Here is a 27,978-nt window from a genome sequence, read left to right as displayed (position 1 = left end):
TTTATGCATTTTTTTAAAAATAATTGTATTAGATAGTGTTGTTATGAATGTTCTGTACTTTTAAATGTATTTTTGATAATTTTGTAACAGTTCTTGGACTTGCGTAACAGTTAACCAGAGCTCTGAAGTTTCGGTAATCATTCTAGCGTAATTTGCGATTGTGCTCATGCATTCACATTTACTTTCAACTTGTAATATGGGAGAAATTGAACTTGCATGCAAACGGCCACAAAAACCCGATATCGCTCATAGTGCGCCACTCGTAATCTAGTCCTTGGTATGTTGATTACATGGAAGTTTGAGATTTTATAGACACTTTTTAATGCAAAAAAACCCATCTAGCTAAAGGAGCAGTCAAGTCCAAACACACTTTCATGATTCAAATAGAGCATGTCATTTTAAACAACTTTCTATTTTACCTTTATCACCAATTGTGCTTTGTTTTTTGGTATTCTTAGTTGAAAGCTAAACCTAGGAGGTTCATATTCTAATTTCTTAGACCTCTAATCACATTTTGACAGTTTTTCACCACTAGAGGGAGTTCATGTGTTTCATATATATAACATTGAGCTCATGCACGTGAAGTTACCTAGGAGTGAGCACTGATTGGCTAAAATGCAAGTCTGTCAAAAGAACTAAAATAAGGGGGCAATTTGCAGAGGCATAGATACAAGGTAATTACAGAGGTAAAATGTGTATTATAAATGTGTTGGTTATACATAACTGGGAAATGGGTAATAAAGAGATTATCTATATTTTTAAACAACAAAAAGTCTGGTGTTGACTGTCCCTTTAATCAAATCCTTGAAATAATTGATTTATGTAATAATAAATATGAGGCTAAGAAGTCAGAACCATACTTTGAAAGTGGACAAGGTGGTACAGTGTTTGCAAAGTACATAAGGATGACTAATTAGATCATTTATGTGTATACATAAAAAAAAAATCTAGAAACAAAGTGTATATGATTTAAATGCAGGAAATGCAACCAAGGGCTCTTTATGAAGAAAACCAGACAGAAGTTACAAACCAGAATAATTATGCACAGACACAAAGCAAAACACTGTTAAGGGGAATTTCACTGAAACTCAGTAGGACGTGGCTTTTCATAGTCTAGTAGCTCAATAAATAATCCTAAAATCCAGATCTTTAAAGAAATATTGGAAAAGCCATGAAACGAAAACTTGAACTCATGGTTTATAATGCTCTTACTGATTAATTATAAGATCTAACATGAATCTTCTATATAATTGTACTACAAGGCCTGCATTTAAAAATACCCCATATGTACCTACCTCACTTTTTCTCCTCCCATCTCTGAAATCTTTTATTTTATTTATTGCTCATTTTTTTAATGATACAGAAAAATATCAAATTACTATATTGTATATTGTATATCAAAATGAACAATAAAATGCTAATTCTCATAAGAAACGTCCATTCCTAAAAAATAAACCTATATTTACTGTATGTAAGTCCGAAAGAATCAACTTTGAATCTTATTTTTTTTTTCTATTTTCATATTTACTATGAATACAATGTGACAAAATAAAGAATGTATTAATTATTTTAAAAATGTATAGGGAAAGCTCAAAGGGACAATGTATACAAGCAAGCAGCTGATATCATTGTATTCAAAGCTGCTGCAAGAACACTCTATAGCGAATACTACAGTATTGCAAGTTTCAGTAGAGGTTGTAGTTTCAACTGACAAAAACAGTTAATTCAAATGACAGAATAAAATGGAATGAGTAAAAGGGACAATAGGGAAGACATTAACGACAAGAAAATCTTACAGTACAATGTCCCTTTAATTTGATCTCTACAGGAGTTCGACCATATTTATTGATTACTATACACATAATATAACTGCTTTGAAAATTATAAGTCAAAAAGACAACAATTAAAACACTCTCAACATCTCTTTGATTTTTTTAGTCTTTCTTTAATAAAATAGAGTGTTATGTGATGTTCAAGAGTTTCATTTTATTACAACTTTAGTTTTTGTTTCTAGGTGAACTTAAACTTTAATGGATCCGTAAAGTTGCTCACTTTAGCACATTTCTCAAACAAAGACTGCTGACTTGTACATTCTGTAGGTCAAAAAACTATGGCTATTCATCACAGAGACTACAACTGTTTTAAATTGTATGGAGCACAAGCAGCAAGCAATGGCAATTTTTGGCACAATGGCTCAACTATAAATGCATTTTCTATTGCATAATAAAACAATACAAATGAAAAAGTTATGCTATTTTTCATATATATATTATATATAATTTATATATGCATCCTTTATATCTAAGATTTCAAAAAATGTAAAAGGATGATAACATCTGTAAACTATCTATTTTATTAGTTTACTTATAATATCACATTTGTCTGAAATACAAATGTACTTAAAGTATTAATAATATATATGTTTCAGTTATCTGTGCTTTATGTTCTGATAATACAGGATTTGCCATATACAGTATTTCCTGTAATATTTAAATGGAAAGTTTGCTGATTTTTTTATCTTCTTAATGTGTTCCCAATGATTTATTTTACATCCTGGAGTAAATTAAATTATTTACAAATAGTCCATTTACCTTTACATATTTACATACATAAGTACTGGTTATAGAAAAGTTATGTAAACAAGAATCTTTATAAATAACCTCAGGCTCCCAGTGGGTGGTGTCAAAGAGAGATAATAAAAAGTCAAAGTTTCATTGTTCTTTATTAAAACTGCTCTCACTGTGTATACAATGAGAGGATTTTAAACAAACATAGACAGATCAGTTAACGAGGTTTGCTCTTCCTGCAAGCTCAGCCTCTTTCATTGGGTTGTAGTTTCAATTAGCAGAGACAGCTATTTATAAACAAAAATATATCTAAAGGAACATTTTACCATACATAATCATTGTAAACACTTAAAGGTGAAACCAATTTTTCAGTACACTGTCAAATTTAACTTTTAATTCTAACATACCAACATTGTTTTTAATTTTTTATGGACTCTGTCTTCTGAAATAAATTCTATCAATTTTCACAGTTTTAGCAGGGTTCTTCAAACTTTTTTTTCCCCCAAGACCCAGTGCCATGATACCACATACCTTCCCTTGCCTTGTTTTTATGGTTGGTCTCAACATTTCTGAAGTAATATACAAGTGAATAAAAAGTGTGCATACTTTATTCCTGATTGTAGTCAAGCTTGAATGTAGTGTAAACGGTAATAACACCGACACACTCTCATACTACACACACACCACACACACTCTTATACAGCACACACATTCCACACACACTCTCATACAATACACACACCACACACACTCTTATACAGCACACACATACCACACACACTCTTATACAGCACACACACTCTTATACAACACACACACCACACACACCACACACACTTTTATTGTAGTCAAGCTTGAATGTAGTGTAAACGGTAATAACACCGACACACTCTCATACTACACACACACCACACACACTCTTATACAGCACACACATTCCACACACACTCTCATACAATACACACACCACACACACTCTTATACAGCACACACATACCACACACACTCTCATACAACACACACACCACACACACTCTTATACAACACACACACCACACACACTCGTATACAGCACACACATACCACACACACTCTCATACAACACACACACCACACACTCTTATACAGCACACACATACCACACACACTCTTATACAGCACACACACTCTTATACAACACACACACCACACACACTCTTATACAACACACACACCACACACACTCTTATACAGCACACACATACCACACACACTCTTATACAACACACACACCACACACACTCTCATACAACACACACACCACACACACTCTTATACAACACACACACCACACACACTCTTATACAGCAGACACATACCACACACACTCTTATACAACACACACAAACACCTGATCACAAAATCATTTTCTACATTTCTACAGGACCATTGTTATATTTATGTAATATCTGTATATAATTTAAAATGACAGTTTTTGTAGGAAACTAGCAAATCACATAATCTTTTTTAAGTACATGTGTAACTTTTATAAAGAGATAAATAGATAGATAGATAGATAGATAGATAGACAAAATAAATAAAAATGCAATATATAATAATATTTTCTTTTTGGATAAAATCAGTGAACCTTAACTTAATAAATATCATAGGATATCAATTGTAAAGCAAAGGAAATAAACGTTAGAAATGTTGATAATGATATTTATTTTATAGAAAATAATTTGTCTTCAAATTCATATCACTCCCTTAACCTATATAACTTAAAGCAAAAAAAAGTAGTAATACAGTATATTCAATACTTATATTATTATCTTCATTTTTTAATCACTTAAGACAATCAGACACACTGGTTCAAAATCACTGATAAAAAATTTCAGCAAGTCCAGCAGATGTCATACAAAAGTCATGGTTGAGAAGTTTAGGTGAACTTATTTATAAAGCTGTATTTAATGTCTGTTTATGGTGCATGTACATAACTTTTTGTGTGCATTTTCATTACCTTCATTGCTGACCTTTAACCCCTGTTCCTCTTCCTCTCCCAGGTCGTCCCATTCCATCTACATCTTCGTCTAGCCTTCTAACATCTGCACAACTGCCTAGTTCCCATAATCCTCCTCCTGTTAGCTGCCAGATGCCGTTGCTTGACAGCAATACTTCTCATCAAATCATGGACACCAACCCTGACGAGGAGTTCTCACCTAACTCATACCTGCTAAGAGCATGCTCGGGCCCACAGCAATCTTCCAGCAGTGGTAAGAAATCCCCACATATTTGACCTTAATCTGAAAGGGATTAAGATTTACCTTTTTAATGACATTCAAGAAATTTACTGTTGTAAATTAAATTTTATGTGTTATGCAGTCCATTGGTCATTAAAATGTTGACACCTATAGCCTACCAGCCATCTCTGTTATAAAAAGATGTTGGGCCAATTTACTAAATGTCGTAGCAGATCATGTCCGCCCGACATCGCTAAATGCCGACAGCGTACGTTGTCGGTATTTAACATTGCACAAAATTTTTTAGTGGAATGCTTGTGCAATGCCGCCCCCTGCAAATTCGTAGCCAATCAGCCTCTAGCAAGGGGTGTCAATCATTCCGATCCTATCTGATTGGGATGATTGCTGTCCACCGCCTCAGAGGTGGCGGACGAGTTAAGGAGCAGTGGTCTTAAGACAGCTGCTTTTTAACTCCTAATTCTGGCGAGCCTGAAGGCTCGCACGGAATAAGCAGCTATAACTGCTTAGTAAATCGGCCCTGTTGCCTCTTTTTATGCTAAGTATCTATGTCCCTCTGACTTCCATAAATGTTCCTCATTGTGCTTCTATTTTGCATGTTGGTTTAAATATCTAATTCTTTCTTTTTTTTTTTTTTTGCTTTGCAAGTGTTAATTATCATGCAAATAGTTGTAATCTGGGTTGTGTTAGAGAAGAAAGATGACAAAAATAGGCAAATTAAATGTCTTTCCTAATTGTATGCTATTTGAGTTTCTAGACATACTCAACAAATCACATCTTTCTTAGTTCATTTCACTCGTGAGTATTTTTTTTATATTAACTGTGATTTAAAGCATGAAAAACTATTAGTGAATCCCCATTACTGAGAAGAATTACTTACAAATTTTAAGTAGGCTCAGTGCATCTTAGATGCCTTTTCCAAAAGATATGCCACTAAAGAAAATTAAACACTAAATAAATATGAAACATAATGATTTATTCAAAGCGGAGATTGTCATGAGAATAGTATGTTATATTTTTTTCTGTACATGATATTAAAAAAATAAGTGTAATTTTTTTGCCCCCATAAAATAATGAAATCCACCATGTTAAAATCTGCACAAAATCCTTGCACTCGCAATGACCTCTTGGGCCAATCAGGGTGAGAAAAGTAAAAACAAATTCTTTATTTGTAATCCATTAAGACAATGTGCAATGACACAAACGCGTTTCGTTAGGCTGCATGTAAGCTTCTCAATGACTGATGATGGATTACAAATAACGTTTTGTTCCATTTAAATAATACATAATCAGGCAATATATTATTTAAATTGGACAAAACTTAGCTAAACAGAGGAGGAAAGGGATTTGGGAGTAGTTATAGATAACAAGCAAAATATGAGTGCACAATGCAGGGCAGCAGCTTCAAAGGCTAATAAGATACTAGCATGTATTAAAAGAAGCATTGATTCAAGGGAGAAAGCATAATTCTGTCACTATATAAATCCCTGGTAAGGCCTCACCTTGAGTATGGAGTGCAGTTCTGGGGACCGATTGCAAAAAAGATATTGCAGAACTAGAAAAAGGTCAGAGAAGGGTCACAAAGCTAATAAGGAGAATGGAGAATTTAAGCTATGAGGATAGGCTAGCCAAACTGGGTCTGTTTTCTCTAGAAGCTCTGTTTGTTCCAAGAAAATTGTTTGTGACAAGAGGTCACATTTTAAGGTTGAAGTAAAGGAGATTTATTCTCCTGCAACTGAAACGTGTTTTTACTGTAAGAGCAATAAAATTGTGGAACTCATTACCAAAGGAGGTAGTGAATGCCAATACCCTAGATACATTTCAAAATGGTTTAAATACGGTTCTGACTAGAAACAAAATTCATGGATATGATTGCTTGTATTAAATGGTTCACCTTTTTTGGGATTAATTTAAGCTCAACTGGAGTTTTTTGTAAGTATATTAGACTTGTATAGGTTGAACTTGATGGACTTCGGTCTTTTTTTAACCTTATCTACTATGTTACTATGTTACTTTTTTCACCCTGAATGGCTCAAGTTGTCACCCTGAGTGCAAGGATTTTTGTGGATTGTTATTGTATTGTCAATGGAAGCGGTGGTTGGATTATAGGAGCACCATGTTAAAAGTCTGTTACCTTATATTATCTGCTCTGCTGATACAAAGTAGGGACAGTTCTAAATGCAGATCTCCCACCAATCTGGGATCCTGGGGATTGTCCTGGTTTGGGAAGTCGGTCCATTCTCCAACCCACAGCTCATCTGGCTACCCCAACTCTGCCAACCTTGCCTCATGACATGCAGCGGCCCCCAGCATGATAAAGCCATGCCGCAACAAATAACAGTGACCCCACCCACAAGTCCTCTCAGCTCCCTGTCTTTGGAACCCCTCCAGAAATGTTGGAACCCCTCCAGAAATGTTGGAACATATGTAAATGAGTTACTAGAGTAACAATCTGGTGGTGCTGAGAGTCCCTTTAAAGGAATTTAAAACATTTAAAACTAATGTATATATATATATATATATATATATATATATATATATATATATATATATATATATATATATATATATATATATATATATATATATATATATATACAGTATATATATATATATATATATATATATATATATATTTATATATATATATATATATATATATATAAATGTTATATATCAGAAATTAAGTAGTATAGCAGAAAAGATATGTCTATAAAATGTTGTTAAAGCATGTTTGGATATGTATATATAAATGAGCTAATGTATGCTAGAATATATACTTTAACTTCTTTGTGAAACTGGAAACAATCACATTAAATTAAAAATAAATAATGAATGTACACTGTATTTTAATAAACATACCTAAACATTTTATGTATAATTTGAGTTGATGTCATTCTGAATACTCACAAAATGAAACAATTAATTAAAGCAAATCTATCATTGTACATTAATTTATTTTTTTATATCAATCTCAGATCAATTGCCACAAAAAAAATTATACATGTATTCATTTTATTAATCTCACTAAATTACTAATACATAATTAATTTAGTTAAAGGGATATGAAAACCAAACCTTTTCTTTTGCGATTCAAAGTACATAATTTTGATGTTAACTTCTATTATTAAATTTGCTTCATTCTCATGATATTCTTTGCTGAAGAGATACCTGGAAGGTGTGTGGAACACTACATGGCAGGAAATAGTCCGGCCATCTAGTGTTCTTGTAAATGGATAACATTCATGCTAAACTGCTGCCATTCCAAAGAACGAAGGCAAATTGATAATAGAAATACATTTTAGAAGTTGTTTAAAAATGCATGTTCTGAATCACAGAAAAGCATGTTTGTGTTTTATATCCCTTAAATGTGAGAGGACACATCTTCTGTGATACTTTTTTTGTGTTGGGAATGAGCTGTCCTTTGTGAAATTGTAGCACAAATACCAATATATATATACAGTATATTTAAAATGTTTGGCAATGTTTTCAGATTTTTGTAAAGTAAATTATGTTGTATAATAAATCAATAATTTGTTAGCTACAAAAATATTCAGAGATCTGTAGAGAAATGTGCTGGCAATGCTGCTTATTTAAATACAAATTAATTATGAAATAGAGTGAAAATGCATGTTAAATATATTAAAAAAACGATCCTAAAATATGCACAGTGAACATGAGAAAACTACTTTTTGTTAATCGACTACTTTTGTTTTTAAATCTTAAAGGCACATAAGTTTAAAATGCAATTACACATAAAATATTTTATATGCATAAAATGCATAAAAAAAAGTTATTTAAATTGCTATTTTCCACAGCTCTCAGAGAGACTTTACTGTACCCCACAGTATTTAGAACTTTAAAAAGGCATCATGCTACACAATTATTACTTGAAGAATAGAGATTATTGTTCCAGGGAGTTTTAAAGGGACATTAAACACTTTGAGATGGTAATATAAAATGATTTATCATATATTTAAAGCAACTCTGCAATATCCTTTCATTATTAATTTTTTCCCCTTTTCCTGTTATTCCATTTTGAAATTGTGAGCTTTTCAGTTCCTGTTAGAAATGGAAGTGCAGAACACTGTTATATTCTACACAGCCATTGGTTGCACACATCAGTGACCTACTTATAACTGTCCCTAATTGGCCACAGCAGAAAAGGTAACCTAAGTTACAACATGGCAGCTCCCATTGTTTTATAGACACTAAAACTTTACACTTATTTTGTAAATATTTAAACAACCAATGAAACTTTAAAAAAAATACATCTACATGTTATTCTCAGACTAATCTTTTCTTTGAATGCATCATTTTATCTTGTATTTATTTAGTGTTTAATGTCCCTTTAATAAACAGGACAGGTATGCAGGAGGATGGAGCTGCAGTTCAGCAGTGTCCTTTGTGACTTCCATCCATAGTGACATCCTCTTATTTTAGGATATTCTGAAGTCACAACATATGGATTCAAAGTTTATATTTCTTAATTAAAGGATGCTTAAATATTTGAAAAGTCTCTCTTGACCATGTTTAGGTTTCTTTAAAATATTATTTAACACCAGTATGTCTTAAAAAAGATAGCTGTCAGATTTTCAATTTTTTATTTGAACAGGTTGGGAAAGGATCGGGTTGATTGACACTCCCTGCTACCGGCGGATTGGCCAAAAATCTGCAGGGGGCTGCATTGCACCAGCAGTTCACAAGAACTTCTGGTACAATAATAAATGCTGAAAGCGTATGCTGTCGGCATTTATCGATGTGCAGCGGACATGATACGCTACATTGTATCATGTCCGCTCGCACTATGATAAATCTACCCCTAGAATCAATTAAACCAAAGTACTTATATGCTTTGTACATATTAAATATGCCTGTAATTGTTTTCCCATGCTTTAAATATAAAATTTAATTTTTACATAAAAAAATAAATTACAAATGAAAATTATTGTGGTATCTTTTTGCATTTTATTTTTATTTATCTTTTACACTGTGATTGTATTTTTTTTATATTTGGATGTAGTTCTATTTCGAGTAGAATATAAATTAAAATTACACTTAAATATTCAAATGCAAAAAATAAAACCCAAGGATACTCTGCTTGATTACACTATTAGTATGGATGGTGGTTTGTGTAATTTGTATTTAATTGTGTTTCCATGTCAGCTGTCAATATTTGAAATAAATGTTAAAGGGACAGTCTACTCCAGAATTTTTATTGTTTAAAAAGAAAGATATCCCTTTTTTACCCATCCCCCAGTTTTGCACATAACCAACACTGTCAAATGCACTGAGGTGGCATTCAAGGGCTTAAAAATTAACATATGAGCCTACCTAGGTTTTGCCTTCAACAAAGAATACCAAGAGAACAAATCAAATTTGATTATAAAAGTACATTGGAAGGTTGTTTAAAATAGCATACCCTATCTAAATTATGACAGTTTAATTTTGACTATACTGTCCCTTTAAGAGTCTTTACTGAGTAATGCTACACATTTTTGTAAGTCTATGCTAATAAGGCTTCACTATGCCTGCCCAATTTATTAACTTGAAGGTGGACAAGGATCCCAGGCAGGTAAGCTGTGCTCCCATGTTTGGGGCCAGTGATGAATCTCAACCCCCCCCCCTGCTCTTATGCAACTAATTACATGAGTGTAGAGCTTGTGAATCATCCTAGAGCACTGGTTTTCAAACCTGTCCTCAGGCTTCCCTGACAGGCCACATTTTAAGGATATCTGAACAGGAGCACAGCTGCTAAGTAAACATAGTTATTTTACCTGCTCTCACCAAAGGTTATCCTGAAAACCTAGCCTTTTGGGAAGGCCTGAGGACAGGTTTGAAAACCAGCGTCCTGGAGGAATGAGTCTGGGATGTTTAAAATCCACCACTTTTGCTGAGATGGCTGAGAGGTTAGGAAACAGGCATCTAAAAAATGGTTGCAAACTTGCACAACCTTATAAAAGGTATGAAAAATATGTAATGCAAATACAGTAGCCTTAAATATTAAAAACATGTGTTTAATTGTAAGTAACCACTGGTTATTTTTATTTTTGTATTTGTTTTGATTTCTAGGAGGGCCCGTGCAAAATGATTCATGTTGGATAATGCTTGAGCACAAAGCCAATGGATCTCAAAAAATCTGCTTAGGTAGTGGAGTTTTTCATTTATTTCTATAACATTTTAAGGTATATTTCAATGCACAACAGCATGCAATAAACATTAATACCAGGTTAAATGGTTTGTAATTGTAACTAAAGCCTAGTTTCCTATGCTCCTTCTATTGGCCAGTAACACCAGTATGCAGAGATAGACAGTACTGTAACACACCTGCGAATACAAAACTACCAGTATGGTGTAGACATGATCCTCTCCTTTAATCTGTTAAATTACAATTCTCTTATTCTATTCTAATGTACATTTATGTGTTAAGTTCATGTATCTAATACATAAAATCACTCAGAACACATGAAGAGATGTAGCACTCATTAAATATTAATACACTTTCCTTTATTGCAAAAATGTAATATCACTAAGTACTATATACAGAGATGAAAGAAACAATATTAGACCCACTGGCACTTTAAGGAATAACATCCTGTGATTTTCTGTTTTATTGATGACATTTAATTTAGTGGAATATCTAGAATAGTGGGAAATCATGAAAAAGAATGCAAATCTGCATATCTCATACAAAGCTGTTGATACTGGGAAAAAAATGAGTGTTTACAGTAGTGTAGGTAGGACATACAAATAACAGTGATGTATATTTGTGTGATTATCTGATCCCTTTACTCCCAGCAGTACTTTGTGGAAGTGTGTGTGAGCATTCAAGAGAACTAAATGCACATGATACTCAAAATAATGTTATCAACTATATGAAAGAGCAGAAGTTAAACATTTTTTAAAAAAATTGTGAAAACGAATAAGTAAAAGATGTCTAAATTTGAAGTGAAACAAACGTAAAGCACACAATTTTTTTTACAGCTGAGTACTATGGTTGTTTGAGACAGCTGTGCCATAAAAAAGTTTGATTTATTCAGCACATAAGCATATATTTAAAAATATAAACAAAGCAATTTGATACATTTTGAAGCAATCTCTTTTAGACAGAACATAGCAAAATCTTTGCAGAGCTATTTTTTTGGCCAGTTGCCATGTTTAAAGTCAAGTGATATGCTTTTAGCAAGATTCAGTTATACTATTTGTTCTACAGTGGGCTTCATTCTCTCAGATTCTAGAGGTTGAAAAATGTTGGATGCATTAGCCACTATTGAGCTTTAAGCCTAAATGGACTGACATTTAGCTGAACCTCTTTCTTTCAAAGGAACCTTATCATACTTAAGACATAAGTAAGTCATTGAAAAAGAGTTCAGACTAAACTTTTAACCTCTGGTTGCTCTGTTTTGCATTCTAGCAGCACACTCTTGAATATTTTCTTAGAAGTTGTTTATATTATCACAGTTGCAGTGGCTGATTAGGGACATATATGAATAATTATCTTTTGTGTAGTATGTTGCAGTATTACAATCAGGATACAGCAGGATGTACTTCAACCTCACAGAGGAGGGTAGGGCGAGAAAACCACACTTAAATAAGATTAAAAGTAGGAAAAGTAAATTATGAAAATACCTTGTAAAGTTTATCTAATTTATGTAATTAAATATTTTATGAGGAATTCAATTTTGAGTTTAAGGTTTCTTCAGTACTTTGAGTTTTACATTTGTTAACACTGTATCAGCATATCCAATTTTCTATAGTTAGTATAAATATGTTTAGCATTTTAACTCATTACACATATTATTGTGTGTCATACAACTGGGATTTATCATATATTTTTCTAACTATAAATAATTAAGTGTCATGATGCTTTATTTTATCTAAACCTTTAAATATACTCTTAGAAAAAGTTATCGCAGAATATATAGCTCATTCATGAATATCTAGCAATGAACATTGTAGGTGTAAATACACAGCCAGTTCTGGTGAGGTTCACTGTGGTGCACAAGCAGCGCAGTCTTTTTCTTAGCATTCTGGTTGTGCTGGTTGAGCTGAGGAGAAGGGTGAATATTGCCACACCCTTCCATTGTCCCTTCAGATCCAGCAACAACTTAGCCGAAATCGAAACTCCTTAGCCATGCCCCCAAAGCTCCTTCACCCAACGAACACTGGCAATACTGCCTCCACAGACCCTGACTACACCTATGTAACTCTTATAACGCCAAGCCCAAGCCCCAACACAGGTTCCCAGTCAGGGAAACCATACACCCAAGTTTAGAGCAAGCAAGCTGCATCCGCTGTTGCCATTTAATATTGCTCAACCAAAGGTTCGTACAGCCCCACCACTGCTCACGCAATAGCAGAGCTTGTCAATTAATCCAGATATGTGAATATGTATTGTCACCATCTCAGAGGTGGCAAAGAGGTTATGAACCTGCGGGTTTATGACAGTGGCTTAGCAATCTAGCGGTTTCCAGGCTCACACAAGAGACACTAGAGCTCCTAGCTGCTTTTACAGCTTGATAAATGAAGCCCACAGTGTGTAACCTCCTTCCCAAAACATTTCTGGAATCCCCACTGTATATACAATAATCTTCAAGCAGAAGTTGTAATAGCAGCTAACAACACTAACATAAGGCTTATAGATGTCATAACGCTTATAGAAAAGCAAAAAGAAGAGTGCAGGATCAGGTTCTTATTCCCGAGTAACAAAATTAACAACTGAGACAACCTCTAAGACAATGTGTTTTTGGTACCCAGACCAGACAAAAACTCCTCCTACTTTAAGTGTCTCCTTTGCACCTCAACTTGGTGCAAAAACTCAATTAACCACTGCTTGACCCCAGCTATCTCTGTTGCTCTCAGTGATAATTAAAAAGATGCCCAGCTCAAAATGAAAAGCTTTCCAATAAGGGCTAGATTACAAGTAAAGCTCAATTGATAGTCCAGGGTGAATTATGTTAAGTTTGGTCTTGCACAAAGAATAAAGCACAATTTTGTATTACAAGTGGATAGTAAAATATTTTAACCATAGCATCTTAATGCATCGTGTAACTTTGTGCACACTATACTTTTAATGGATAGTGCAGAATGTGGTACTATTGTGCTCTTTACAATTGTATTACACATGGAGGGTTAAGATTTGCACTCAAACGGAATTCCAAATACCACTGTAAAATGTATGTTGGGAACTTAAATTCTGCCTCTTCTGAGTATAGGCAAAACTGACTTGCTGTTTCCCTTGCATTCACTAAACACTAAGCCAGCTCAAGTTACTCTAGAAGATTTCTGACATCAAGCTATATATGTCTTCCTGTAGAGACCCAATCCCCTTGGTGTGGCCGTGAGCATCTGCTACTTTGGGAGGTTTGTGTCAATATACCATACTTAATTACAGTATCATGCTTTTTCAGATTCAACAACATGCTATACAGTGATTTCTTAGTTCTGTGCAGGAGTTTATTTATACTTGGCTTTAACTGAGCAAAGAATTGAACTTAAAATAAACATATTTAATAGCATTTTCAAACATTATTTCTCTGGACTACTGGGATATTGCAAAAATACAAGAATACAATACTCTTTAAACTTTACTGTTGGAAACCATGGATAATTCTATGATATTTTAAATGTCCATTACATAAAGTAGAATACAGTAGAATTTTAAATTCAGTTAGATTGCATAATGGACAAATGCATAGTAAAAAAGGTAATGCAATTCCATTTATTCTGAATTTCAAATGAGCAGTAGATTTTTTTAAAAACAAATATTAATTGTTTCTCATTTGGTGGTGCTCTGTATCATGTGACAACCATCAGCAAATCACAGACTATATAAGTATACATTGTGAACTCTTGCATATGCTCAGAATGAGCCAATGCCTCAGAAAGTGTGCATTTAAAAAGACTTTGCATAATGTAATAATACAGTTGCCAGAAAAAGTATGTGAACCCTTTGGAATGATATGGATTTCTGCACAAATTGGTCATAAAATGTGATCTGATCATCATCTAAGTCACAACAATAGACAATCACAGTCTGCTTAAACTAATAACACACAAAGAATGAAATGTTGCCATGTTTTTATTGAACACACCATGTAAACATTCACAGTGCAGGTGGAAAAAGTATGTGAACCCCTAGACTAATGACATCTCCAAGAGCTAATTGGAGTGAGATGTCAGCCAACTGGAGTCCAATTAATGAGATGAGATTGGAGGTGTTGGTTACAGCTGCCCTGCCCTATAAAAAACACACACCACTTCTGGGTTTGCTTTTCACAAGAAGCATTGCCTGATGTGAATGATGCCTTGCACAAAAAAGCTCTCAGAAGACCTACGATTAAGAATTGTTGACTTGCATAAAGCTGGAAAGGGTTATAAAAGTATCTCCAAAAGCCTTGCTGTTCATCAGTCCACGGTAAGACAAATTGTCTATAAATGGAGAAAGTTCAGCACCGCTTCTACTCTCCCTAGAAGTGGCCGTCCTGTAAAGATGACTGCAAGAGCACAGCACAGACTGCTCAATTAGGTGAAGAAGAATCCTAGAGTGTCAGCTAAAGACTTACAAAAGTCACTGGCAAATGCTAACATCCCTGTTAGCGAATCTACAATACGTAAAACACTAAACAAGAATGGATTTCATGGGAGGATACCACAGAGGAAGCCACTGCTGTCCAAACAAAACATTGCTGCACGTTTACAGTTTGCACAAGAGCACCTGGATGTTCCACAACAGTACTGGCAAAATATTCTGTGGACAGATGAAACCAAAGTTGAGTTGTTTGGAAGAAACACACAACACTATGTGTGGCGAAAAAGAGGCACAGCACACCAACATCAAAACCTCATCCCAACTGTAAAGTATGGTGGTGGGGGCATCATGGTTTGGGGCTGCTTTGCTGCGTCAGGGCCTGGATGGATTGCTATCATCAAAGGAAAAATGAATTCCCAAGATTATCAAGACATTTTGTAGGAGAACTTAAGGCCATCTGTCTACCAGCTGAAGCTCAACAGAAGATGGGTGTTGCAACAGGACAATGACCCAAAGCATAGAAGTAAATCAACAACAGAATGGCTTAAACAGAAGAAAATACACCTTCTGAAGTTGCCCAGTCAGAGTCCTGACCTCAACCCGATTGAGATGCTGTGGCATGACCTCAAGAAAGCAATTCACACCAGACATCCCAGGAATATTGCTGAACTGAAACAGTTCTGTAAAGAGGAATGGTCAAGAATTACTCCTGACCATTGTGCACGTCTGATCTGCAACTACAGGAAACGTTTGGTTGAAGTTATTGCTGCCAAAGGAGGTTCAACCAGTTATTAAATCCAAGGGTTCACATACTTTTTCCACCTGCACTGTGAATGTTTACATGGTGTGTTCAATAAAAACATGGCAACATTTCATTCTTTGTGTGTTATTAGTTTAAGCAGACTGTGATTGTCTATTGTTGTGACTTAGATGATGATCAGATCACATTTTATGACCAATTTGTGCAGAAATCCCTATCATTCCAAAGGGTTCACATACTTTTTCTTGCAACTGTATAAGTATATCGGAAAGTTCTTGTTTTTTTTAATAATGGCAAACAAACTGCAAACCTACGTGACTTTCAGTCCCACAGTATGGTTACTTTACATTAAAGCCAAGAGATTTAATTATGTCAGTTTTTCCTAAAGGGACTTGGAAATCGAAATAAAAGTACCATTTTTGAAAACTTTACTATATACAAATATTATTATTTTCAGCACTTTTATCTTTTTGGTTGATACTTGGTCCTATTCCATAAAGGTAAACTAAAGTAGGCTCAAGAACATCCATGTGTCTTGTGTGTGTAGTTCACAATATTGGAAAGAGGGTAGGTGTTGACGAGTTCTGCGTTAGCCTTAAAAAGCAGCGTTGAGAGGTCCCAACGCTGCTTTTTAATGCCCGCTGGTATTACGAGTCTGGCAGGTACAGGTGTACTGCTCACTTTTCTTCTGTGACTCGAGGCTACCGTAAATCCCCTTACGTCAATTGCGTATCCTATCTTTTCAATGGGATTTGCCTACTGCCGATATTACGAGTCTTGGAAGAAGTGAGCGGTAGACCCTCTCCTGTCAAGACTCCTACCGCATTTAAAAGTCAGTAGTTAAGAGTTTTATGGGCTAACGCCGGAACATAAAACTCTTAACTAAAGTGCTACAAAGTACACTAACACCCATAAACTACCTATAAACCCCTAAACTGAGGCCCCCCCCCCACACCGCAAACACTATAATAAAAATGTTTAACCCCTAATCTGCCGACCGGACATCGCCGCCACTTTAATAAATGTATTAACCCCTAAACAGCCGTACTCCCGCCTTGCAAACACTAGTTAAATTTTATTAACCCCTAATCTGCCATCCCTAACATCGCCGACACTTACCTACATTTATTAACCCCTAATCTGCCACCCACAACATCGCAGCTACTATATTAAATGTATTAACCCCTAAACCTAAGTCTAACCCTTAACGGATTGAAGTTCAAACCTATTGGCTGATCCAATCAGCCAATAGGATTGAGCTTGCATTCTATTGGCTGTTCCATCAGCCAATAGGATTTTTCCTACCTTAATTCCGATTGGCTGATAGAATCCTATCAGCCAATCGAAATTCAAGGGATGCCATCTTGGATGAAATCACTTAAAGAAACCTTCATTCAGTCGTCGGCCGTGGACAGAAGAGGATGCTCTGCGTCGGATGTCTTCAAGATGGACCCGCTCCGCTCCGGAAGGATGAAGATAGAAGATGCCGCATGGATGAAGACTTCTGCCATCTAAGGACCTCTTCTGCCCTGATCAGATGAAGACTTCTGCCCCTCTGGAGGACCACTTGTGCCCGGCTGGGTGAAGACGGCTCAAGGTAGGGTGATCTTCAGGGGGTTAGTGTTAGGTTTTTTTAAGGGGGTTTGGGTGGGTTTTAAAGTAGGGTTGGGTGGTGGGTTGTAATGTTGGGGGGTGGTATTTCTTTTTTTACAGGTAAAAGAGCTAATTACTTTGGGGCAATGCCCCGCAAAAGGCCCTTTTAAGGGCTATTTGTAATTTAGTATAGGGTAGGGAATTTTTTTTATTTTGTTTTTTTGTTTTTTTTTATTAGGGGGATTAGATTAGGTGTAATTAGTTTAAAAATTTGTAATTTCTTTTTTATTTTCAGTAATTTAGTGGGGTTTTTTTTTCGTAATTTAGTTTAATTTAATTGTATTTAATTGTAGGTAGTTTAGGTAATTAATTTAATTATAGAGTAGTGTTAGGTGTAATTGTAACTTAGGTTAGCGTTTATTTTACAGGTATATTTGTATTTATTTTAGCTAGGTAGTTATTAAATAGTTAATAACTATTTAATAACTATTGTACCTAGTTAACATAAATACAAAGTTGCCTGTAAAATAAAAATAAATCCTAAAATAGCTACAATGTAACTATTAATTATATTGTAGCTATATTAGGGTTTATTTTATAGGTAAGTATTTAGTTTTAAATAGGAATAATTTAGTTAATATTAGTAATTTAATTTAGATTTATTTAAATTAGGGGGGGTTAGGTTTAGGGTTAGACTTAGATTTAGGGGTTAATAACTTTATTATAGTGGTGGCGACGTTGGAGCAGCAGATTAGGGGTTAATAAATACAATGTAGGTTGCGGCGGTGTCCGGAGTGGCAGATTAGGGGTTAATAATATAATGTAGGGTTCGGCGATGTTGGGGGCAGTAGATTAGGGGTTCATAAGTATAATGTAGGTTGCGGCGATGTCAGGGGCAGCAGATTAGGGGTTAATAAGTGTAAGATTAGGGGTGTTTAGACTCGGGGTTCATGTTAGGGTGTTAGGTGTAGACATATTTTTTATTTTCCCATAGGAAACAATGGGGCTGCGTTAGAAGCTGGACGTTGCTTTTTTGCAGGTGTTAGGTTTTTTTTCAGCCGGCTCAGCCCCATTGTTTCCTATGGGGAAATCGTGCACGAGCACGTTTAGCCAGCTCACCACTGACTTAAGCAACGCTGGTATCGAGGTGAGATGTGGAGCTAAATTTTGCTCAACGCTCACTTTTCTGAGGCTAACGCAGCCATTCAGAAAACTCGTAATACCAGCGTTGTTTTAAGTGAGCACTGAAAAATAAAGGCTCGTTAGCACCGTACGGTTTTACCGACAAAACTCGTAATCTAGCCGTGAATTTTTAAAGTTTAATTTTAACTTCCATGTCCCTTTAAATGTTGTATTTTTTTTATTTTTTTTTACTAATGTCACATCCATGTTTCTTGATTTCAGTACCAATATTTATGATTATCATGGTAAAATCTCATGTGAATGATATGCTTTATTGCATACCACATTTACCATAAAATTGAAAATCAAACCATTATTCTATTCTCTATACCAATTTTCACTTGAACATTCAGTTTTGATGACATCTTTTGTAGTATTGTTGGCTAATTATTCCCATTAAATAATTTCCATATTTAATTGCGCATTAAATAATAATTCCATTGTTTATAAAACGTAGTCCTTTAGTGCACCATAAATCTTTATTAAACATCATCAAACTCCCAATTTCAGATAAATGTGATTATAACACTCTTAAAATGACATTACATCATTGGGGTAATTGGTTTATCAGTTGAAAAAGCAACATCAATCATAACTAGTATAACAACACAGCAAATGAATTCAACCTTTCCACTGTGGAAGACTGACAGTATAATTGCTCCAAATCAGTCTTAATATGAAAGTGGAAAACACACTTTCTTTCTATGTGATCTTGGTTTAATGGAATGCATAATGAAAAACCATGTTGGAATAAATTCAATATAATTAAAATAGATAGAAACACATTGTTCTTTTGTATCATTAAGCCATTTTTCATCTATAACCCCATTGTGTGTAAATGATTCTGCTTTTAATGTGTCATCAAAGTCTTGCACACATTTAGCATTTTATATCTGGCAGGTTATGTGTATCTTTGTATTTTCAAATATCAACATATTTCAGAGACTAAATCGATTAATGTTATTAAAAGTAAAAAAATATTGTGAAATTTTATTATTTTAGAAAAAAACATTTTAATGTAAAAAAACAACAAAAAGGAAGCAAAATTAACAAAAAAGTACACAGTAAACTAAATACTGTGGCATTGCGGTTTTGTTTTTTTTGCTTGTGCCATGCTTTTACAAAGGTTCAAATGAAAGCAGGGAACTCCTTATTCTGACACCATGTTTTATCTTAGTTTATATAAGGAGATCAAGCACAGGTCCTCATATCTGTAAACTTTATTAAGAATGCTACACACACACACGCACAATGCAAGAGGCACTTCCTGACTATACCATTGTGCACATAACAACAGGTTGATATGGTTTATACCAACTGATAATCTCAATATCACACAACAGTGCTCTCATAAATAGGGCTGTTATATTGCCGCTTTAAGGGAGGACAGTTATGGAAAATACATGTCAGGGACTCTTTAAAGAAATGTTTGAATAATGTTCCATTATAATAACCCCGGCATGTGTACTTTTCATTTGTGTCCCCCCTTAAAGCGGCAGTATGCAATCCTACTCAGATATTGATCTGTGCATTTATATTGACTCAGTCAGTCAAGGTTGTATATGCGTGGAAAATTGGCTCCTACAAAAAAGGCAAATAGTGGGTGGAGTTTGGCTATTGAAAAATAATTGCAGTATAAAGGGTTTAATTTATTTTAGAACATTAAGACTTAGCTTATGTGTTATTTTATAGCAAAGAAATGTCTTGTAATTACAAGGTGTTTGCTGTCCCTTTAAATGTACCCTATTCTATTACTATATTAGTGTATGGTAGCCATGTATATGTTAGTAGCAAATTCTGTAAGTTTGATTTTTAAAGTACTAAAAACTGCCTAAACCAGCTACTTTATGAGCAGCATTTTAAAATCCTAGGTTAGACAGTGTGGGACAAGTACATTTTGTATAGCAGATCAAGAAGTGTTTAAAGTGATGGTAAATCTGAGCATTTCAAAAATGTCAGGATTTACCATCACTAAAAATAAACAGGACTTTTGGTCATTACTTTGTAAAAAAGTGCGCTAAACTTACCCTTTCTGTGCTGCTGCCTCCTCGCTAATTTCAGTGTCTCTGTCCTTCCACAGCATAGCTCTCTTTTCTCAATGAGGTGATGTTTCCACTTCTAAACCAATAGCAGTGCTAGCATAAAGAACAGTGTCATATGACTAGCACAGCTATTGGTTAAGAAGTGGCCGGAGCTGCTTAATTTTATTAAGGAGACCGCAGCACAGGGTAAGGGTAAGTTTAGCAGACTTTTTTACAAAGTGATGACTGAAAGTCCATTTTATTTTTAGTGATGGTAAACCCTAGCGTTTTTGAAACACTCAGATTTACCATCACTTTAATGTAAAACTATGCACAAATGTAGTGTGGAGATGTTATTTTTTTTCTTTTACAGTTATTCTTAATAATTAATTGAGAATTTTAGAATATTTATGCTATAGAATGATGTGTTGTGTTCCAATAATGGTAATAAACCCGACTAGCTTGGATTTTCAAGCACAGACACACATTTGAACCTCTTTGTTGTGGTCCTGTGCAGTGCACCCTTTCTCCTTTATTTATTAAGATTCTTCATTCAGTATAAGTCCCTAATATCCTGTTCCCATTGTAAGCGACATACCAACTTGCACTGCCCAAACTGTGCCCAGATACACTGCACAATGAAGACACAAGATTGTGACGTCAAAGTGCAACCTCTGCTACCAAAATATGCCCTTAATTACTTGCCCCAATTTCATTCATGAAAAAAAATTATATGGGATATTACTAAACTCTGTTTTTCTAACTCCCACTCACAACTAGATGTTTAGCTTTTTATCCCTATATATAGTCCTGAACCAATTAGGTTACTATTAAAGGACCATTAAATTCAGTAGAATTATATTATCAACAAGTGCATAATAAAAGGATAATGCAGTAGCACTAATTCTAAATTGTAAAGGAACTGTATATTTTTTTCTGAATATTTTTAAATTTTACTTCAATATACTCCCCCACTGTATCATGTGACATTTCATCAGCCAATCACAGTCTCCTATATGTATACACTGTGAACTCTTGCACATGCTCAGCCACAGCTGGTGTCTCAGACGCCTTGCATATAAAAGCACTGAGCACAATTTAATAATGGAAGTAAATTGAAAGTCTGTTAAAACTGCATGCTCTATATGAATCATGAAAGTTTAAATGCATTTGACTTTAGTGTCCTACTAACTAATGATAGATTCTCAAGTAAGGATGAATTCCTTATAAGTTAAGTAACACAACAGTATTACAGACATCCCAACTCTCCCTGAAGTTCAGGGAGTCTCCCTCATTGTAATAGCGGCTCCCTGACACCCGCAAATTACATCAAACCTCCCTGAAACTACAAGTACCATGATCCAACGTGGCCCAAATCCAGAAACAGTGTTTCTTTAAGGAATGCCTATAGTTGTGGTGACGTGCTGGGACGCTATGGAGCCCTCAAAGCATGCATCAGTAACCAAAAAGCACCCACTGATTTAAAAAAAAATAATACTACCTTATTTACTGCACGTAATTAAACTTCGTATTCTAAAATTTTTGAGCATTCAACAAGCATACGATCACTGGAAAATAGGTTTGTTGTATGTGGTTGTGCAATAAAGCTACTTTTTAATGTGAGTTTAGTGGGAAGCTACTTTAATGATAAGTCTCTATCGGCTAGATTATGAGTTTTGCGTTATGAGTGAAAAAGCAGCGTTATGGCTCTTTTTCACTACCGCTGCTATTACGAGTTTTTGGCCATAACGCAACGTAACTACCGGAGCTTTCCAAAAGTCCTTTTTCAGTGAGACTTCCACAGCGTCAGTATTACGAGTTTGCCAGGCAGGCCAAAAAGTGAGCGGTACAGCCTATACCGTCAAGATCCGTACCGTAAACTGAAAGTCAGTAGTTATGGGTTTTTACGCTACAAAGTTGTACCATAAAACTCATAACTAAAGTGCCAAAAAGTACACTAACACCCATTAACTACCTATTAACCCCTAAACCGAGGCCCTCCCGCATCGGAAACACTAAAATAAAATTATGAACCCCTAATCTGCCGCTCCCGACATCGCTGAAATTATAATAAACATATTAACCCCTAAACCACCATACTACTGCATCACAAACACTAGTTAAATATTATTAACCCCTAATCTGCTGTCCCTAACATCGCCGCAACCTACATTACTGTTATTAACCCCTAATCTGCTGCCCCCAAAATCGCTGCCACTATACTAAAGTTATAAACCCCTAAGCCTAACCCTAAGTCTAACCCTAACACCCACTATCTTTAATATAATTAAAATAAATCTAAATTAAAATTACTATTATTACCTAAATAATTCCTATTTAAAACTAAATACTTACCTGTAAAATAAACCCTAAGCTAGCTACAATATAACTAATAGTTACATTGTAGCTATCTTAGGTTTTATTTTTATTTCACAGGCAAGTTTGTATTTATTTTAACTAGGTTGACTAGTTAGTAAATAGTTATTAACTATTTACTAGCTACCTAGTTAAAATAAATACAAATTTACCTGTAAAATAAAACCTAACCTGTCTTACACTAACACCTAACCTTACACTACAATTAAATAAATTACATTAATTAAATACAATTAACTAAATTACAAAAACAAACAAACTCTAAATTACACAAAATAAAAAAGAAATTATCAAATATTTAAACTAATTACACCTAAGCTAATAGCCCTATCAAAATAAAAAAGCCCCCTCAAAATAAAAAAAACCCTAGCCTAAACTAAAATGCTAATGGCCCTTAAAAAGGCCTTTTGCGGGGCATTGCCCCAAAGAAATCAGCTCTTTTACCTGTAAAAAAAATACAAACAACCCCCCAACAGTAAAACCCACCACCCACACAACCAACCTCCAAATAAAATCCTATCTAAAAAACCTAAGCTCCCCATTGCCCTGAAAAGGGCATTTGGATGGGCATTGCCCTTAAAAGGGCATTTAGCTCTTTTTCAGCCCAAACCCTAAGCTAAAAATAAAACCCACCCAATAAACCCTTAAAAAAAAACTAACACTAACCCCTGAAGATCAACTTACAATTTTTGAAGACCGGACATCCATCCTCAACGAAGCCGGGAGAAGTCTTCACTCAATCGGCAAGAAGTAGTCCTCCAGATGGGCAGAAGTCTTCCTCCAGACTGCATCTTCTATCTTCATCCTTCCGACGCAGAGTGGCTCCATCTTCAAGACATCCGGCGCAGATCATCCTCTTCTTTCCACGGCTACTGAAGAATGAAGCTTCCTTTAAATGACATCATCCAAGATGGCGTCCCTTGAATTCCGATTGACTGATAAAATTCTATCAGCCAATCGGAATTAAAGTTGAAAAAATCCTATTGGCTGATTGCATCTGATTGAGCTCGCATTGTATTGGCGATGACTTTGGGGGCGGCAGATTAGGGGTTAATAAGTGAAGGTATGTAGCAACGACATTGGGGGTGGCAGATTATGGGTTAATAAGTGTAGGTAGGTAACAACGACATTGGGGATGGCAGATTAGGGGTTAATAAGTGTAGGTAGGTGGCGACGACATTTGGGGCGGCAGATTAGGGGTTAATAAGTGTAGGTAGGTGGCGGCGATGTCGGGGGTGGCAGATTAGGGGTTAATAAGTGTAGGTAGGTAGCGACGACATTGGGGATGGCAGATTAGGGATTGATAAGTGTAGGTAGGTGGCAGCGATGTCGGGAGCGGCAGATAAGGTTTTTTTTAGCCGGCTCTCCCCATTGATGTCTATGGGGAAATCGTGCACGAGCACGTAAAACCAGCTCAAAGCAGCGCTGGTATTTGAGTGCGGTATGGAGCTCAATTTTTCTCAACGCTGCAATATTGCCTGCTAATGCTGGGTTTATGAAAACCTGTAATAGCAGTGGTATAGGGAGGTGAGCGGTGGCAATAACTTGCAAGTTAGCACCGAGCCACTCATAACGCAAAACTCGTAATCTAGCCGTATCTTATTTAGGGTTTCCAGGTGTCCAATATATAACGGGAGGGGGGGGGGGGCAGTAGCCAGTGAAGCCTCCTCCCTGAAATTAGTTTTTGTAGGTTATGATATCTGGTATTACAAGAATGTGTACTATGCCTGCCTTTTATCAAACCCTCATTTTTATTTGATGATTCAGGTAGAGCATACAGTTTTAAATAACTTTACAGTTTAATTATATTATCACATTTGCTTCATTCTCTTGTTATCCTTTGCTAAAGGAGCAGCAATGCACTACTATGAGCAAAAACAAATCAGTCAAGCCACTAACAAGAGGAATAAATATGCAGTCACCAATCAGCATCTAGCACCCAGTATTGCTTGCTGCTGCTGAAAATATGTACATATGATTTTCAACAAAAAATACCAAGAGACAAAGTAAATTAGAAAATAGAAGTAAATTGGAAAGGTGTTTAAAGTTTAATACTCTGTTTGAATAAAGAAAGTTTAAACATTTAAACATGTTTTTGAACATATAATTTTAATTGAAAAATTCTACTTTTTCCAATGAAAACTACTGTAGACAAACAGAAAAGAATATAACAAGCGGACGCTCTTCTGTATCTCACTTAGTATATCTTTTAGTAAAACAAGTATATATCTATCCATAGCAAAGTGGTTAATTGATACCCTTTGCCATGTCAGTTGCATTCTAAAAAGATTCTCTTTTATTTCATATGTCACGTTGAAGGAGAGTCAGAGAAGCACTTTACTACTTACCATTGATTCAGGGAACTGTAAGATTCTGTTTTCTAAGGTCATTCACATTATTTAGTTCTTAACCTGAAATAGGTTACATAGGTAGACAGATGAATTAGGCAGAGATAAGATGATAAGATGATAGATGGTAGATAGATAGATAGATAGATAGAAAGATAGAGATAAATAGATAGATAGATACAGTAGCTAATAGACAGATAGATACATACATAGATAGTTCGATAGATGATAGATAGATAGATAGATAGATAGATAGATAGATACAAAGATAAATTGATACATAGATGGCTTTAGAGATAGATACATAGATAGTTTAATAGATAAATAGATAGATAGATAGAGGCAGAAAAACAAATAGATATAGATAGATTTTTGTATTTTTCAGGAGTACATACACACACACACGTACATTTGGATTACAAGTTGCTCCTTTTTGTAATGGTTTATTGGCATAGAAATAATAAGAGAAGAAGTCTTGAGTGCTGTCATAGATTTCAATATCAGTCAGAAGAACAATAATAGAACCCTCTCTTTTGGGGTCAATAAATTGTAAAGGATTTTTAACTGAAATGTGATCAAGCACTGAACCTGAGACAACTCATTTGTTTGGATTAAAACAGAATATAAGTTGTGTTTCTTTATGTTTGAGAAAACATGCCTATATATAACTGACCCTAACTAGCCTCAGCAGAGGAGGCAAGATAAGTAATATGTATTTTTAAACCTAAAGAAACTTAAGTTACAAAATGGTGACACCCAAAACAAAAAAACTTTACATTTATTTTTTTCAATACTTAAATATTTAATACATTTAAAAAATAATATATATATATATATATATATATATATACATATATATATATATATATATATATATATATATATATATACATACATACAGTCATGACCAAAAATATTGGCACCCCTGCATTTCTGTCAGATAATGCACCACTTTGACTAGAAAGTTGTTGCAATAACAACTGTTTAGGCATTCTCATGTGTATTTCTTTTGTTTGTACTGGTATGACACCAAAAAGTGGAGAAAAAAAGACAAATCTGACACATTCCATGCAAAGCTCAAAAAATGGACTGGATACAATTATTGGCACCCTCAATTTAATATTTGGTAGCACACTCCTTAAAAAAAAAAACTGAAATCAATCGCTTCCTGTACCCATCAATGAGTTTCTTACACCGCTCTACTGAAATTTTGGACCACTCCACTCCAGGTCTCAGATTGGAAGGGTTCCTTTTCCGAACTGCTGTTTGGAGATCTCTTCACTGGTGCGCTATGGGATTGAGATCTGGACTCATTGCTGGCCAGTTCAGTACTCTCCAGTGCTTTATCTTAAACCATTTCTGGGTGCTTTTAGACATGTGCTTTGGGTCAATGTCCTGCTGTAAGACACATGACCTCTGACGGAGACCCAACTTTCTGAAACTGGACCCTACATTGCACCACAGAATTCTTTGCTAGTCTTCAGATTTCATAATGCCATGCACACAGTCAAGATTTCCAGTGCCTGAGTCAGCAAAGAAACCCCAAAACATCAGTGAACCTCCACCATGTTTGACTATAGTGACTGTAATTCTTTTCTTTAAAAGCCTCATTTCTTTTTCTGAAAACAGTAGAATGATGGACTTTACCAAAAAGCTGTAATTTTGTTTTGTCTGTCCACAACACATTCTCCCAAAAGGATTTTGGCTTCCTCAGGTAATTTTTAGCAAACACCAATCTGGCTTTTTTATGTTTCTGTGTCAGCAGTGGGGTCCTCCTGGGTCTCCTACCATAGCGTCTATTTTCATTCAGATGGCGACGTATAGTGCAAGCTGACACATTTGTACCCTGTGCCTTAAGGTCAGCTTGAATCTGTCTGGAAGTTGATCAAGGTTCTTTATCCACCTTTCGAACAATCCTTCATTGAAATCTTCGAACAATTTTTCGCTTTCGTCCACGTCCAGGGAGATTTGCTACAGTGCCATGGCTGTAAACTTCTTGACAATGTTGTGCACAGTGGACACAGGAACATTAAGATCTCTGGAGATAGACTTGTAACCTTGAGATTGTCCATGCTTTTCCACAATTTTTGTTCTCAAATCCTCAGACAATTCTTTGCTGCTCTCTCTCTTCTCCATACTCAGTGTGGCATACAGCGACACACAACAGAAAGGGTGAGTCAATCATTTACCATTTTAACTGGTTGCTGGTGTGATTTCTATTTTGTCAGTACCTGTTAATTGATATAGGTGAGTTTAATTACAAATTACAGTAGCATAACAAACTTGGAATGCAATTATTTCTTACAGTTTTGAGAAGGTGCATATAATTTAGTTAATACAAACAAAAGAAATAAACATGAGAA

General features: G+C 35.1%; 1 protein-coding gene across 1 annotated transcript in view; it reads left to right on the top strand.

The window, feature by feature from the left end:
• The window catches only part of TENM2 (teneurin transmembrane protein 2), a 1,369,502-nt gene that overhangs the window by 273,290 nt on the left and 1,068,234 nt on the right, over positions 1 to 27,978 (top strand). Inside the window, exon 3 of the mRNA XM_053719586.1 lies at positions 4,610 to 4,819. Within this exon, the coding sequence (XP_053575561.1) occupies positions 4,610 to 4,819 (210 nt within the window). The remainder of the gene's footprint in view (positions 1 to 4,609; positions 4,820 to 27,978) is intronic.

This window comes from Bombina bombina, chromosome 6 (genome assembly GCF_027579735.1).
Source record: "Bombina bombina isolate aBomBom1 chromosome 6, aBomBom1.pri, whole genome shotgun sequence".
Taxonomy (NCBI): Eukaryota; Metazoa; Chordata; class Amphibia; order Anura; family Bombinatoridae; genus Bombina; species Bombina bombina.
The sequence above is the reverse complement of the archived record's forward strand: the minus strand, read 5'-3'. Positions and strand labels throughout refer to the sequence as shown.